The 16307-nt window shown below is 40.0% G+C and overlaps 1 protein-coding gene across 1 annotated transcript; it reads right to left on the bottom strand.

Annotated features, from left to right (window-relative positions):
- Positions 1 to 202: 202 nt before the first annotated feature.
- Positions 203 to 15632, bottom strand: LOC127130995 (uncharacterized). The gene is made up of 3 exons (XM_051059945.1): positions 15405 to 15632; positions 15186 to 15323; positions 203 to 604 (listed from the first exon to the last, which is right to left on the bottom strand). Exons 1-3 carry the CDS (start codon positions 15630 to 15632, stop codon positions 203 to 205), a joined length of 768 nt encoding a protein of 255 aa, XP_050915902.1.
- Positions 15633 to 16307: the final 675 nt, after the last annotated feature.

The raw sequence follows: 16307 nt of genomic DNA, 5'->3' as shown, positions 1-16307 counted from the left end.
GAACCAATCTTGTGTAAGATGACATACTTGACAGTTAGCTTGCCAGTTGATAGGTGAATCCTACTAGGCCATTCCTTAACCTGGCCAGCTGTAATAGTCCTACATACCTCATTGTCTGTAGTCTCTAAATCCACTCCTCCATCAGTTCCTCTCCCTAGGAACTTGTTGATTATGGTTGGGGAGAATCTCACACATGTACCTCTTACAAAAACTTTGCAGAATATTCCCTACTTCTTTTTTCAGAAATATCCTCAGGGATATTCACAATAAATTCTTTAACTAACCCCTCATAACATTGGGGTAAACCAACAACTGTCTTCATCAGTCCAGCAACCTTAATCAATTCCATGACTTCCTTCACCTCAACAGCCTCTTTTCCCAACTGTCTTTCAATAGCTACCCTCATCTGAATGACAAACTTCGATTTGGCAGCACCATCTTCTAAATGAAAAGAGATGTTATCTAAGTGCACAACTGCAGCTTTTCCTGAAGACTTCTTAACAACCTGCTTTTTAGCAGGGGTGATGTCTAGGACATCATCTTCGACATCCTCTTCAGAGTCAGAACTCTCTCTTTCTTTCCTCTTCCTAACCTCAACCTTACTCTAAGATTTGGAGGGTCCTACACCAGCAACCTTTTTCACTCTTCTTGCTGTCCTCATTTCAGCCACAATCTTCCCTTTTCTAGTCCTCAGTTTCTTTGCTACACTTGGTTTCACCAGATGAACCAATGTGTCATCTTCTTCCTCAGAACTTTCTTCCTCCAGATCAACAATATCCTCAGCAGTTTCATGAGACCCACTTGCTGGTTTCTTGCTAGGTAAGTTTTTACCTAGAGAACATAATCCCTCAGCAGCCACTTCCTTTTCTGATCTAGATGAGTCATCATCTTTCTCAGCTTGGGGTTCCACCTCAAGAGAGGGGTCCCTTCTGGACAGAGGGGTAGAGACACCCTTGACTGCATGCCCTTCATTAAGAATCCTAGTAACTAGGTTCCCAATGGTACGATCAACATAGTGCATGTCATTTTGATGAGGAGGTTTATCAGGAATATTACCTTGCTTACTTCCAGCCATGGAAGAAGGACCTGGGGCGTCACCTGGTATCACACAAAGAGGAGTAACATCCAGCACGTCTTCGTCTAAAAACTCCATGGAGGGAGTCCTTGCATGATGAGTGGGTTTTGATCCTGAGGATGAGGGATGTTGAGACATGTTGTTGAGCTTTTGAAAGAAACTTCTTTGCCCTAGCAGAGGTTCTCTGAGAAGTTGGATGGAGATGGAAATGGCTGTGTTTAGGTAGCGTGTGCAAATGGCATAGATACTATTTCTAGTGTTAAGAAATGATTCATCATTAATGTGGCTCTTTCTTTTAATTGGGCAGACAATATTTTTATTACCTTTTCCACTCCACATTAATTGCCATAATTTCTCAAGAATCCAAATCCCTAATTTCCCTCTTACATATTCAAATTGATTATCATTCAAATCCCTTGCAAACTTGTCAGCTAATTTCATTTCATGCTTTAGAGCTATGAATTTGTCTTCCACAAATTTTCTAATGGAGTGATGACAGCAAATAATGTGCTTGGTCCAACTGTGCTGAATAGAATTTTTGGGCATAGTTGTAGCATTCAGGTTGTCATAATACAATGTCATGACATCATGTGTGACATTGTATGCAATCATCAGTAGTTTCAACCAACCCTGTTGAGAACAACTGCTTCCATCTGCTATATCTTCAACATAAGCACCATTTTCATCTCTCAAATGTGTAGGAGAAGGTGTCCTTTCACTCTCCATCTCAATCTTCTCAACATTGCTCTTGGCACTTTTTCTTTGAGATAGACACATAGGCCCTTCTATCTGCTTGACTGGTAGCCCAAGTCCAACAAAGCTCTTTCCAACTTCAGACTGTGTATGACTATCAACATGTTCAACCATTTGATCCAACTTCCTATCTATTTGAGCCATCATGAGCTTTTCTCCTTTGGAAGTGATGTTTAGTCTGAGTTTCTGGTGTGACATCCTTGTCTGGGACTTTCAATTTGGGAGTTTCTCTAGCAGATACAATCATCTTCATCCCTTTCTCCTTGACTGAAGTACATTTTGAGGAGTAACTAATTTGAGAGTACCACATGTAACAATTGTCTTTGGTCATGATTCCTTTCATAATCACTTCACTGTCTTTGTTAGTAATCAGACATTCAGTTTTGGTGAAGTTAACATTCAGACCTTGATCACATGGTTGACTGATGCTTATGAGATTTGGAGTCAAACCCTTAACCAGTAGGACCTTGTCAAGTTTAGGTACTCTAGGACAATCAAGCTTGCCTATTCCCTTGATTTCACCATTTGCTCCATCACCAAAGGTTACATAGCTTATGGCATGAGGATGAAGTCCAGTTATCAGATCTTTGTTTCCAGTCATGTGTCTGGAACATCCACTATCAAAATACCACTCTTCTTTGGCTGAGACTCTGAGGGGAATGTGAGCTATTAAACTTGTAACATTAGTCTTAGGAGCCCATTGCTTATTGTTGACATGCATGTGCTGTTTGGGTCTGGGTTGATAATGAGTCTGATGATGAACAGGGTTAGGATAACCATATAGCTTATAGCAGAAGGGCTTCAGGTGACCAAATTTCCCACAGTAATGGCATCTCCATCTTTGGTGTTTCCCTTTCTGCTGTCTTCTCTTCTGATGTTGTGACATATGATGTGACATCACATGTTTGCTTTTACTATGGTTGTATTTAGGTTTGGCTTGAGGTTTGCAACCAGTGTAACTGCACTCAAGCTTAGATTCATTATACCCAATTCCAGATTTGTCTCATGTTATTTGTCCAGTTTGGAGAATCTTGTCTAGGGAGTCAGATCCATTGTTTAACATTCTTACATACTTGGTCATCTCATCTAGTTTAGAATTCAAGAACATAGCTTCAATTTTTAACTTGGAGATGGTTTCCACATGGTCTGCCTTCTCATTCTCCAGCTGTACTATCTTCTGGATTTCAACTTGTTGACTTTCATCTAGCTTGGCATTCAGAACCACTGCTTCTATTTTTAATTTGGAGATGGTTTCCAAGTGTTCTACCTTTTCATTCTCAAGTTGAGTTATTTCCTTCTTCTGGCTTTCAACCTGTTTACACAACTCTACACTTTTGTGACATAGCTTTCTGTAGGTAGTGGCCAACTCTTCAAAGCTTACTTCATCATCACTTGAGTCTTCATCAGAACCCTATCTTCCAGTCAAGGCAGTCACCAAATTTGCAGACTCTTTTGTTTCACTCTCATCAGACCAAGTAGCAACAAGACTCAACTTCTGCTTCTTGAGGTAGGTTCCACATTCAGTTCTGATGTGTCCATACCCATCACATTCATAACACTGTACTTCTTTTCCTTCTTTGGGCTTATCATCTGGCCTTGCTCTTCTTCCAGCATTGTTGGATTTACTGATGTCAGATGAGATGTTCTTGACATTAGCCTTGGATCTTCCATCCATCTTTTTCAACAGCCTCTTGAACTGTCTTCCCAACATTGCTACTTCATTGGCCAAATCTTCATTAACATCCTGACTATTTTCCTCCTCTGTGTTTGATATGAAGGTTATGCTTTTGGTTTTCCTTTCAGATCCATCATTCATTCCCATCTCAAATGTTTGAAGGGAACCAATTAGCTCATCAACTCTCATGTTGGAGATGTCTTGAGACTCTTCTATGGCTGTCACTTTCATAGCAAATCTCTTAGGGAGTGACCTGAGTATTTTCTTCACCAGCTTCTCATTTGACATCTTCTCTCCCAGGGCTCTTGAGGCATTAGCAATTTCAAGGATACTCATATGAAATTCATGAATATTTTCATCTTCTTTCATCCTTAAATTTTCAAACTTGGAGGTGAGTAGTTGTAGTCTAGACATCTTTACTCTAGAGGTGCCTTCATGAGTGGTCTTGAGAATGTCTCAAGCATCTTTAGCCACTTCACAGTTGTTTACCAACCTGAAAATGTTCTTGTCTAATCCATTGAATATTGCATTCAATGCTTTAGAATTTCCAAGGGCTAGATCATCCTCCTCCTTAGACCATTGTTCTTCAATTTTCTTATCAGTTATGTCCAACTCACCTACATCTGGGGGCTACCAAGCCAGGAAGAAAATTCACTAGAATAGAATCAGTTCAAAGACTCTCCGTACACTTCAACAAGTTACAGTCTTTCTCACCTAATCTCTACCTGTGAAATTTCTACCTAAGCACTCTTAGATATGAGAACCCACTCACCTCCCTACAATCACACGTGTGATTTTAAACAACAATCCCTTGTAAAAAGAAAACACTTTTCAATAACACACACTTGATTTTACTTCATAGTTTTAATCAAGTAGACACACTCTTGATCTTGCTTAACAACTTTGATCAAGAAGACACACACTTGATCTTGCTTAACAGATTTGATCAAGTAGACACACACTCTTGCTTATAAGCTTTGAGTGACAAATTACAACCACAAACCAGACTAATTCAATCATCTATGGATGACTTGAATGGCTTACAAGTCTCACGACTAAACAAGACACAAACCCTAGCTCTCTCTCAATATTTCGCTCAATATTGGTTATGTGTTCAATCAAGCTTTCCAAGTCCCTTTTTGTAAAAGCTTTCAGCTGGGCTTGGACATCTTGAAAACCCTAAAATATTTTCCAATCAAATCTTCTCATGACAGCTGGTTAGATCTCCTTGGAAAATAAGTAAATCAGGTTGTAATCAATGATTGAATGCGCCTGCAAATCAGATCTTCAATCATACATAGATTACCATTAAATGTGCAATCACAAAACACCAGACATTCATACTAAATGTTTTGTGTACAGGATTTCATGACATCGGGTCTGACATCCTGGAACAATCCTGCATAATTCCATAATTCCATTTATAATTTCCAGCAGGTACAAACATATCAGATGTCATGACATTGTGTATGACGTCCTGAAACAATCCTGCATAATTATGTTTTTTTAAAACCCAGCAGGTACACAAATATCTTATGTTAAGACATCACATACAACATCTTGTGAACACACTTTGTTTTACCAAAATTGCTGCCAACACTAAGAACCAACATCATGAAACCAAGACCACCACTGGCCTGCCTCTTGCTCGAGGACTTCAGAAAACAGTTCAAATGCCAGCAATTCACATTGTAGAACAAGATCTAGATCAAAATAGTTGAGTGATATACCTTTGAAGTGGAACTTTAAACAACACGATCTCTTCAAGATTTTGATTCCGATTTGATCTTGAGGTTATGAGGATGCAAGGCTAAGGAATTAAGACTTGAAGATCAACTAAGGATGTTGAAATTCAAGCTTGAAATTGAGAAATGAAAAACTGAAATTCCTTTGAGTGAGGTTAGGTTTCCAATTTTGTAGAGTTTCATATCACCTTGAGGTTGAAATTTGAATGAGCAAGCACATGTATTTATAGCTGAGCTGAAGGCAAGGAAGTGTAATGCTCGTGTGCTTGAACTTTGGGTCCTCCATGCATGGGCCTGTACAGGCGCATGTGAGGCCTAAAAGTTAATGGAATTACAAGCTGAGATCATTTGCAAATGGTTTGGACGTGCACAAGGCCTGGTATTTGCTTGCACATCAAGTTACAAAGTGAAATGCATAATTGATCATAAACATTGGGCTCTTCGAAAGTACCACATGGAAAATCCAAACATGGTCATGTGAATAATGGTTGGAAAGCTCTTGACATAAGGAACAAAATCTATGTTGGGAAAAAATCCATTTGGAGTTTGGAAAATTATGAAAACTGACTTTGAAGTTTAGGGTACAATACATGTCTTTGAAAAATTTGCCAAAAATAAGTAACTTCAAGCCCTTCTGTTTCAATGATGCATGCCTCAAATGGAAAAACCTCCAACATCAAAGTTGTATATCTTTTCAAGATGATCAACTTGAACTTAAATTTTTCATCATTTGGAGTTTGTATGAGAAAGTTATGGGCATTTGAAGTTGGACATTTTTCAAATTCAATGGTTTTGGTCCAAAGTGACCTATAATGTTTTGTATTATCATATGTGTTTCTTTTAGGATTATGAAATTTTGTCCAACATAAAATTTGAATTAGACATCTTAAGCTTTCCAATTCAATTAGTATCACCTCAAAATCATAAAAAATAAGGAAGTTAGGTCCTTGGGAAGTTGACCTAAAATTAGGGTTTCAGTCAAAATGACCTATAATGTTTTGAAATGAATGATGCCCTTCCAAGTCTCAAATGGATTTTTTATGAAAATGAAATTTATTCATATAGCTCTTAAAAACATTTTTTCTCTTGGGGTCATCTTCATTTGACAAACATATCAAAAGTTGTGTCTCAGTGGATCTTAGTTTGGTTAGATGACTTGACTGGTCAACTTCTCAAGGCCAAACTTCAAATTCTTGATGAATGAATGATTGAGGATACTCACATAAGCTCATATATGCATAAAATAATGAATTAAAGAACTTCCCTTGATTTAATTTGATCATAGGTTGAGGTTGCTTCATGGGCAAGGCACAGTCAATGCACAATTGTATTAGGGCTTCCTTGGGAAACAATCCTCAAGCCCTTTGGTTTATCTTGAATAAATTGGCAAATTGAGATACTTGGGATACATATATGATGATTAGGAACTTTGTGGACCATTGTCATGCTTGTTCTCATCTTCATCTAGACACTTTATTGAGCTTAGGAGCCTCCTAGGAGCATGGGATCACATGATCACTTGAGCTTCAAAATAAAAAGAGTTAGTGACATATTTTTGTGCTTTTGGTTAGTAAACAAAATAAGAAAAGCAAATAATATACAAATCAACCATGCTTGGTGGTCTCAAACCACTCACACAAGTCCCAACCCAAGGGTTAAGGAGCCACACATGCTATGATCCTTGAGGCAATGCATTGAGTAAATGATGTGATGCCATGAGGGATCTTAGGGTCAAAATTAGGGTCTTACAAATGCCCCTATTTAAGGTCATTCTAGCCGTAGATATAAAGGTTAAAATCTTCATCTCGACGAGGTAGAGGCTTAAATAATAACAAAGAGACGAATTTTGGTCCCTAAGAGACCTCATGATGCAAATGTATGCATGCAAAAGTTAATACTCTATGGGGAAATATGGCCACAAAGGAAAAAGAAATCAGCGAGAGACCGAAAATCCATAGGAGTAGCACACTCACTGGGGAGACAGAGACTCTGGGTAAAATAGGATAAGAATGCGTGAGCAGGTCAAGACTTGAGAACTTGTTGGGAGACACAAGCGGATTCCACGAAAATAAATCGATGGAAAGACTCGAGCTGACGCAAAGATGCATGTATTGGGCAATATGCCAATACAGCAAAGCTATCCACAAAGGATACATCGGATAAAAATCCGAACTCAGATGGGGAAATCCATAAAGGATAATCAGCTGAGGAAGAAACAACGAGATATTATCGGTTACTGGGTAATAAACTCAAAGAGAGACATGTCATCAAAACACCGGTTACTGGGTGAGAGAACAACACGCTCAAGGATAAAGAATATCTAAGACCGGTATAAGGGTGAGAGATATCAATCATCCGAAACATCTAAGGAGGTCCTAAAAGGCACATCTCATCTCAGGAAAGTCTAACTCCACAGGGGACAAAAAGTCATAATAGGGAGCAGAAGGCAGGAACACCAGGGATACCGGTTACTGAGCATACAATAGGTGACCAACCAGACGTGAATTGGGAACATATCCAAGACACTCATCATCCAAACGGAGGGCTGAAAAAGCAAACTCGACTTACAGGATGGACATTCGATTCCACAAGGAAATACGAATCTTAGTCAACTTGGGAAGAAAAAGACTTCGACTGAAGAGCGCATGAGATACATTATCTATTACCGTCAGAATGTAGATAACATACTCGCATGAAAGATTATCCATAACCGGTTACTGGGTTAATAAAGGATAAATCGACCAAAAAGAAAGGACATCGGGATACCGGTTACTAGGTATAAAATGATGACCAATCAAAGGGAGAAACAATCATTACCAAACAAGGGTAAATGAAAGATGACTCACGGGGGATAAATTGCTTGACAAAAAGCAATTATCCAAGAGATATATCACCGGTTACTGGGTGGTATACTCAAAAGTGAAGGAAGATCAATACCGAATATTGGATAAAGATAACCAACAAAGAGGGGATTACATCTATCGGTTACTGGGTAGAAAACCACAGAAAAAGGACTTACAACTACCGGTTACTAGGTAGAAGGCCTCAAAAATCCACTGGGAAAATATGGACAATTATTGGTTACTGAGCAATTGAACAACGAATCCACAGGGAACTGCAGGGGAAAAACAAGAAAGGAGTTAATCTAGGAACAAACTAGAGAGACATAATGAAACAAGACTTAACCCAATGAGGATATAACTCAGGGGAGTAATTCCATTCCAATACATAACTGGGGGAGGAAACTGAAACAATAATCATCCACGAGGATATAACTCAGTGGGGAATAAAGAAGGAAAGATAGACACTTTCTGCTTATGGGGCTGACTATATATGGAGAGATCAGGCACAAACACCTGCTTGGGGAAGAACATTTCACCAATATCAGGAGATAACAAGCAAAGATATATGGAAAAGAATGCAATCATGAATATCTGAATGTTATGATTATGCATGTATGTGCGTGGTTCTTGTATGATTAATGCTGACAAACAGACATATCTAACACAAACGGGTTTCAAAGCCACGAACGGACATCCAGTATAACATCTCAAAAGATAAAGGCCAGGCCCACAAGAGAAATTAATTCTGGTGGGGAGCATCAAATACCAAGAGTCACAAACCACCGCTGGGGATAGGTAAAATCTCAGCTGGGGAACACACAGAGATATCAATAAGATCTGTCGTAGGAGAACTCTACTGGGGATCTTATCAAGGGATGACATGAAATTCTATGGGGAACAACCACCAAACAGACTCATTAATCAAACACTCTCTTCTAACTGCTGGAGGGGCATCTCTGCTAAGAGGAGAGAGAACCATTGCTCTGCTGGGGAAGAAAATAACACATCTTCCTCAACGCCGTCCAATACTAGAAGAAACTCTTCAACTACGGAGGGAATACAAATGTCAAGCTAGGATCATGCAACTCCACTGGGGATGGACTGTAGACGACCATACCGGGGATAATCTACAGTAACCAACCCTACTGGGGATGAGCTGTAGGCAAACCTGCTGGGGAGGAATTACAAGTACCTCTGGAGGAACTGTCCTGGCTGAGGGAATCAGAAATGAATCCTACGTCGATACGTGCCATGCTGGGGATGAAAAGGGAACAAACCCTTCACCAACTGCTCTAGGCAACTACTGCTGAGGAGATATCTGAAAGATAGCTTTGCAGAGAACACATGCTTACTCCGCCGAGGATTTCTACTCATGCTGGGAATTTCTGCTCACTGGGGAAAGACAAACTTCCCCATGAATAGCATATAAACTTTTATCAATCTATAAGGGATTTTAGGCCAATACACACAAGGGATGACAACCATATAATTGATAAAACACAAATTATAGTGCCTGATATAGAGGTATACACATCTCTAAAAGATCGAGGCGAAAACTCCAAACTCTCTGGGGAGTTGAAGACGTATCACGGTTCTTTGCGCTCGCTGGGGAGACAACTTGAAAGTTGATGAAGAGGATATAAACATGCCAGAAATAGGAACAAATGTCTTACCTTTTGGAGATCGTACTATCCTTGGGAGAGCACTGAAGAAATTCCATTTATCCTTTCAGTCATTGTGAATGTTCACTTTGTTTAAAAAACAATTTATAAAAACTTTATTTGTTTAAAACAATGATATTTATCAATTAAAACATGCAAACATTTGTTGAATAGAAAACAAATAAGAGTGCAAAGAATTGGATAAAGGCTCAAATTTATTTGATAGAATGGTAGTCCGCAAATGGCGAGACTCCACGGATCTTTACAAATTTGAAATTGGTGATATATATGGGAAAAAGGGCTACATTGAACATAATGACCATTTCTCCACCAACTCTGAATCCAATGTATTTGAAGCTTCAGTTGACGATGACTGAGCGAGAATCTTTGACAGAAGATAGTTGTAGAACAAAGTCTTGTCAGGATGCAGTTACTTGCCAAATCCCTAAATTTTGCCTAGATTGCCCCAGGGTGAGGTACTCAATCTAGCGGGATGTATATATTCATTTTTTCATGTCTCTAACTTTTTCCTGGACCGCCATTTCGGGTTTTCAATCCACCGAGATGCTCATTTTTGCCTAAGCCTCCCTTTCGGGTTTTCAACTTAGCGAGCTATTCTGTTTTTATTTTAGGCGAAGTATTTCTTGACTGCATCTGAATTCAAAGGACGAGTGAAATCCTCCCCATCCATAGTTGTAAGTATCAAAGCACTGCCTGAAAAGGTTCTCTTAACAACATATGGACCTTCATAGTTTGGAGTCCACTTGCCCCTGGAATCGGGCGCGAAAGACAAGACTTTCATGATCACGAGGTCACCTTATCTGAACACACGAGGTTTGACCTTCTTATCAAAGGCTTTCTTCATCCTTTGCTGATATAACTGACCATGGCACATGTCAGTTAATCTCTTCTCTTCAATTAAATTCAACTGGTCATAATGACTCTGAACCCGTTCAGCTTCAGTCAACTTGGCTTCCATCAAGACTCTCATTGATGGGATCTCAACCTCCACGGGGAGCACAACCTACACGCCATATACAAGGGAGAAAGGGGTTTCCCCTGTTGAAGTACAGACGGATGTACGATAACCATACAAAGCAAATGGCAGCATCTTATGCCAATCTTTGTATGTAACTACCATCTTCTGAATAATCTTCTTGATGTTCTTGTTAGCAACTTCAACAGCCCCATTCATCTTGGGTCTATAGAGAGAAGAATTATGAAGTGTAATCTTGAACTCACTACACAACTCTTTCATCATCTTGTTGTTCAAGTTAGATCCATTATTAGTAATGATCTTGTCTGGAACACCATAACGACATATGAGTTTATTCTTGATAAACTTCACAACCACTTTCCTGGTCACATTTGCATACGATGCCGCTTCAACCCACTTGGTGAAGTAATTAATATCTACGAGAATAAAACAGTGACTGTTTGACGCCTTTGGCTCTATCATGCCAATCATGCCAATTCCCCACATGGAGAAAGGCCATGGTAAGGAAATAACATTCAGAAGTATTGGGGGAATATGAATCTTATCCGCATAAATCTGATACTTGTGGCATTTCTTCACATACTTGCAGCAGTCATACTCCATTGTCAGCCAATAGTAGCCTGCTCTCAACATCTTCTTTGCCATAGCATGTCCATTGGAATGAGTACCAAATGAACCCTCATGGACTTCAGTCATCAACAGGTTTGCTTCGTGTCTATCCACGCAACTGAGCAAAACCATGTCAAAATTCCTCTTGTAAAATACATCACCATTGAGGTAGAAACTTCCTGACAATCTTCTCAAAGTCTTCCTATCTTTAACAGATTCCCCAGGCGGGTAAGTTTGACTCTGGAGAAAGCACTTGATATCATAATACCATGGCTTATCATTTTTCACTTCTTCAACTACAAACACATGAGCTGGTCTATCCAAGCGCATCACTGTGATATTGGGGACTTCATTCCAATATTTCACCATAATCATTGAAGCAAGTGTAGCAAGAGCATCTGCCATCCGATTCTCATCTCGAGGAATATGGTGGAAGTCAATCTTAGTAAAGAAAGTTGAAATCCTCCTCGCATAATCTCTATATGGGATAAGGCCAGGTTGATTCGTCTCTCATTCGCCCTTAATCTGATTAACAACAAGGGCCGAATCACCATAAACATTAAGGTATTTGATCCTAAGATCAATACATTCTTCTAAACTCATAATACAAGCCTCATACTCCGCCATATTATTCGTGCATATGAAAGTTAGCCTTTCTGTAAAAGGAAAATGTATGCCATGAGGAGTAATAATCACTGCCCCAATACCATTCCCATATTGATTAACAGCACCATCGAACACCATGCCCCATCGGAAACCAGGATCTGGCCCTTCATCGAGCGTAGGCTCATCACAATGTTTCATCTTCAAATACATAATCTCCTCATCAGGGAAGTTGTACTGCACAAACTGATAATCTTCAATTGGTTGATGTGCCAAGTGGTCAGCCAAGATACTTTCTTTAATAGCTTTTTGAGCTCAATGCTCAATATCATACTCAGACAACAACATCTTCCAACGGGAAATCCTCCCAGTTAAAGCAGGCTTCTCAAAGATATACTTGATTGGATCCATTTTGGATATTAACCAAGTTGTATGATTCAACATATATTGGCGTAAGAGCTTAGCGGCCCAAGCCAAAGCACAACATGTTTTCTCAAGCGTTGAGTACCGAGACTCATAATCAGTGAACTTCTTACTCAAGTAGTATATGGAATTCTTCCCCGATTCATCTTGTTGACCTAGTACATAACCCATGGAGTCATCAAGCACTGTTAAGTACATAATCAATGGTCTCCCTTCAACAGGCGGAGACAGAATCGGAGGCTCGGACAGATACTCTTTGATACTGTCAAAAGCCTTCTGGCAATCCTCGGTCCAATCATGACGCTGATCTTTCAAGAGGAGCTTGAATATAGGCGCACATATGGCAGTCATGTGGGATATAAATATCAAAATGTAATTCAAGCGGCTAAGAAAACCTCAGACTTGCTTCTCAGTTTTGGGCGCAAGCATCTCTTGTATTGCTTTGACCTTGGCAGGATCAACTTCAATACCTCTTTCACTGACAATAAAGCCCAATAACTTGCCGGAATGGACTCCAAATGTACAATTGTTCGGATTCAGGCGGAGTTTGTACTTCCTCGAACGCTGGAAAAGCTTTAGTAAGTGCTCTACATGTTCAACTTCCTTTTTCGACTTTGCAATCATATCATCGACATACACCTCGATCTCCTTGTGCATCATATCATGAAACAAGGTAGTCATAGCTCGTTGATACGTGGCTCCAGCGTTCTTCAAACCGAAGGGCATCACTCGATAACAGAATGTTCCCCAAGGTGTGATGAATGTTGTCTTCTCCATATCCTCGGGTGCCATTTTAATCTGTTAATAACCGGAAAATCCATCCATAAATAAGAATACATTGAATTTAGTTGTATTATCTACCAACACATCAATATGTGGTAGAGGAAAATCATCTTTTGGACTAGCTTTATTCAAGTCTCGATAGTCCACACACATTCAGACTTTTCCATCTTTCTTAGGCACGAGCACAATATTGGCCACCCATTGAGGATATGTAGAAGTCACCAGAAACCCCGTATCAATTTGCTCCTAAATATCTTCTTTAATCTTCACTGCCATATCAGGATGAGTTCTTCTGAGCTTTTGCTTCACAGGCACACACTCAGGCTTCAGCGGCAAGAAATGTTGCACAATATCAGTATCTAAACCATGCATGTCTTCATACGACCAGGCAAAGACGTTGACATATTCTCGTAGCAACTCAATCAACCCCTTCTTAATAGAATCTTCTAGGAGTGCCCCAATCTTCACTTCACGAATGCAGTCTTCAGACCCCAAGTTGATTGTTTCCATATTCTTAAGATGTGACTAAATGATCTTCTCTTCATGCTCAAGCAAACGGGTAATCTCATCAGGAATCTCTTCAAAATCATCTTCTTCTGCCTCAAATACAGGGAACTCAAAGTTGGGAGATGGTGTTGAATCATTATGTTCAATGGGTTTGATCAACCTGCATAATGATTTTGAGTATAAAAGAGATTTCAGAATTCAAACAAGGAAAATCATTATGCAGATGAAAAGATTGATTTTATTCTCTTTTTTAGGGTTTTATAGTGATCACCAATTTCATGCAAAAAAGCAAAAAGGGAAAATAATTTGGAAAAACAAACATTTAACATGTGATTATTGAATGAATATCATTGTATTAATCAAATATGTGCCAACAATATCATCATTTCTCCTTTTGGCATGAGAGAAGGGTTTTCAAACAAAATGAACATATTACGTGGACTTATGGATAACTGTTGGAACATCAATAACGACCCAATTATTGCAGATTCCTCCAGGGATGACAAAGGATCTTCCTCTTCATCATCTTCCACAACGGCAACAACCTCATAATCTTCAACAGTGTAGATAAAACCACCACTCTGGAACAACCCACGCTCATTGGAAACACCTGAAGAATACCCTATGCCAGCCCGGGATTTATGATCTTCCATCTTTATCATTTGCCCCAAACCAGTAGTTGCACCATGCTCAATGGCCAACTTAGCATCATTGTAGGAGACAAATGAAGAAAGTCCTTTCCTAGAAGGCTCAACAATAGACAAGGCTTGGAATGGAGTCCCAACCTCATCCTCAACATCAATATAGGAAAAGGAAGATAAATGGCTAACCAAGAGAGCCTTCTCTCCCCCTATCACCACCAACTTTTTGTTTTTAACGAACTTCAATTTCTGGTGTAGGATGGATGTCACGGCGCTTGCCTCGGGAATCCATGGTCTGCCAAGCAAACAACTGTATGATGGATGGATATCCATGACCTGGAAAGTGATATGGAAATCACTAAGTCCAATCTTGATCGGGAGCTCTACTTCACCGATCACGGTTTTCCTTGATCCATCAAAAGCTTTCACAACCACTCCACTCTACCTCATAGGAGGCCCCTGGTATAGAAGTTTGGCCAGAGTGGATTTTGGCAACATATTAAGCGATAATCCTGTGTCTACCAACACATTAGACAAGGCATCATCCTTGCAATTCATTGAGATGTGTAGAGCCAAATTGTGGTCTTTTCCCTCCTCGGGAAGATCAGCATCACAAAAGCTCAAATTGTTACAAGTAGTTATGTTTGCAACAATGCTATCAAACTGCTCTATTGTGACATCGTGGTCCATGTATGCCACGTCCAACACCCTCGGCAAAGCTTCGCGGCGTGGCTCAGAATTCATCAACAAAGATAACACTTATATCTTCGATGGAGTTTGTAGCAGCTGATCAACAACATTGTACTCGCTCCTTTTGATGAGCCTCAACATCTCATCACCATCCTCTTTCAAAATGCCAGGCTGGCCAACCAGGACAGGAGCTTTCACAGATTTATCAACAACAGGGTCAACACCCTTCACAACAGTAGTAGGATTGGAAGAAGAAGTCCCCATGGGACCCGCAGGATTAACCACAGTCTTCTTCACAACGTCTTCATGGGATTTCGGCTGCGCCGAGAAAACACGACCACTACAGGTCACACCACTGACGTCAGAAATGCTTACTACGGAAGTTGAGGGCAAAGGCACCTCCTTTCCATCTTTTAGTATAACTGTGTTATACCTGTAGGGAACAGCCTTGTCAGATGAATACGGGACAGGACCCGCTGACTTGATTACAAGAGCTGGAGAAATCTTCTTCTTGCTACCATCATATTTGACGATAATAGGCTCTGGAATCCTGAATACAGGAGAGATAACATCAACTTTATCCTTGTTACAATTCTGAAGTATTTCGATCATTCCGTGATCCAGCATCTCTTGGATGTCCTTTCTAACTTGTCGGCATTCTCTTTCATTGATAGTGCACACCTGGCACCTATCATGGTCATGCTCATAGTGACTGTATCCACACAATAGTTTATGCATCTCGACCAAAGATTGCCTGGTATCATTGACATACAGGACTTTGTATTTGCCAGGGCAACCCTGGACAATATTCACAGCAACTTTCCCATGCTCGGGCAATGGGTTCTTCTTGACATTAGGACCTACGTCCTCGAAAAACAATATACCGCTTCTCACAAGGTCTTGCACCTTGGTCTTCAATGGATAGCAATTTTCCACATCATGTCCGGGAGCACCGAAATGATATACACAGTGTAATTCAAGCTTATACCACCACTGATGGTTGGTTGATATAGCGGGAGGGTCTCGTGGAGTAATTAACTTTCTATCAATCAGAGAAGGATAAAGTTCAACATATGTCATCGGAATTGGATCAAAAGTGACCCTCTTCCTCTCATAGCTGGTGCTGGTGTTATTGTTGTTTCGAGGCTGGTAGGCCTGTTGTTGCTGACGATGTTGTTGTTGATATTGTTGTTGATGATGATGAACTTCTCCAAAGGCAGGTGCTATATGAGCCACCTGATGTTGGTTAACGGAGGGGCGCACGCTCTTCCTCTTCACAGAGGGCCTTCTCTTAATATGGGA

Source organism: Lathyrus oleraceus, chromosome 3 (genome assembly GCF_024323335.1).
Source record: "Lathyrus oleraceus cultivar Zhongwan6 chromosome 3, CAAS_Psat_ZW6_1.0, whole genome shotgun sequence".
In the NCBI taxonomy this organism is placed as follows: domain Eukaryota; kingdom Viridiplantae; phylum Streptophyta; class Magnoliopsida; order Fabales; family Fabaceae; genus Lathyrus; species Lathyrus oleraceus.
This window is presented reverse-complemented; position numbering and strand designations above follow the sequence as displayed.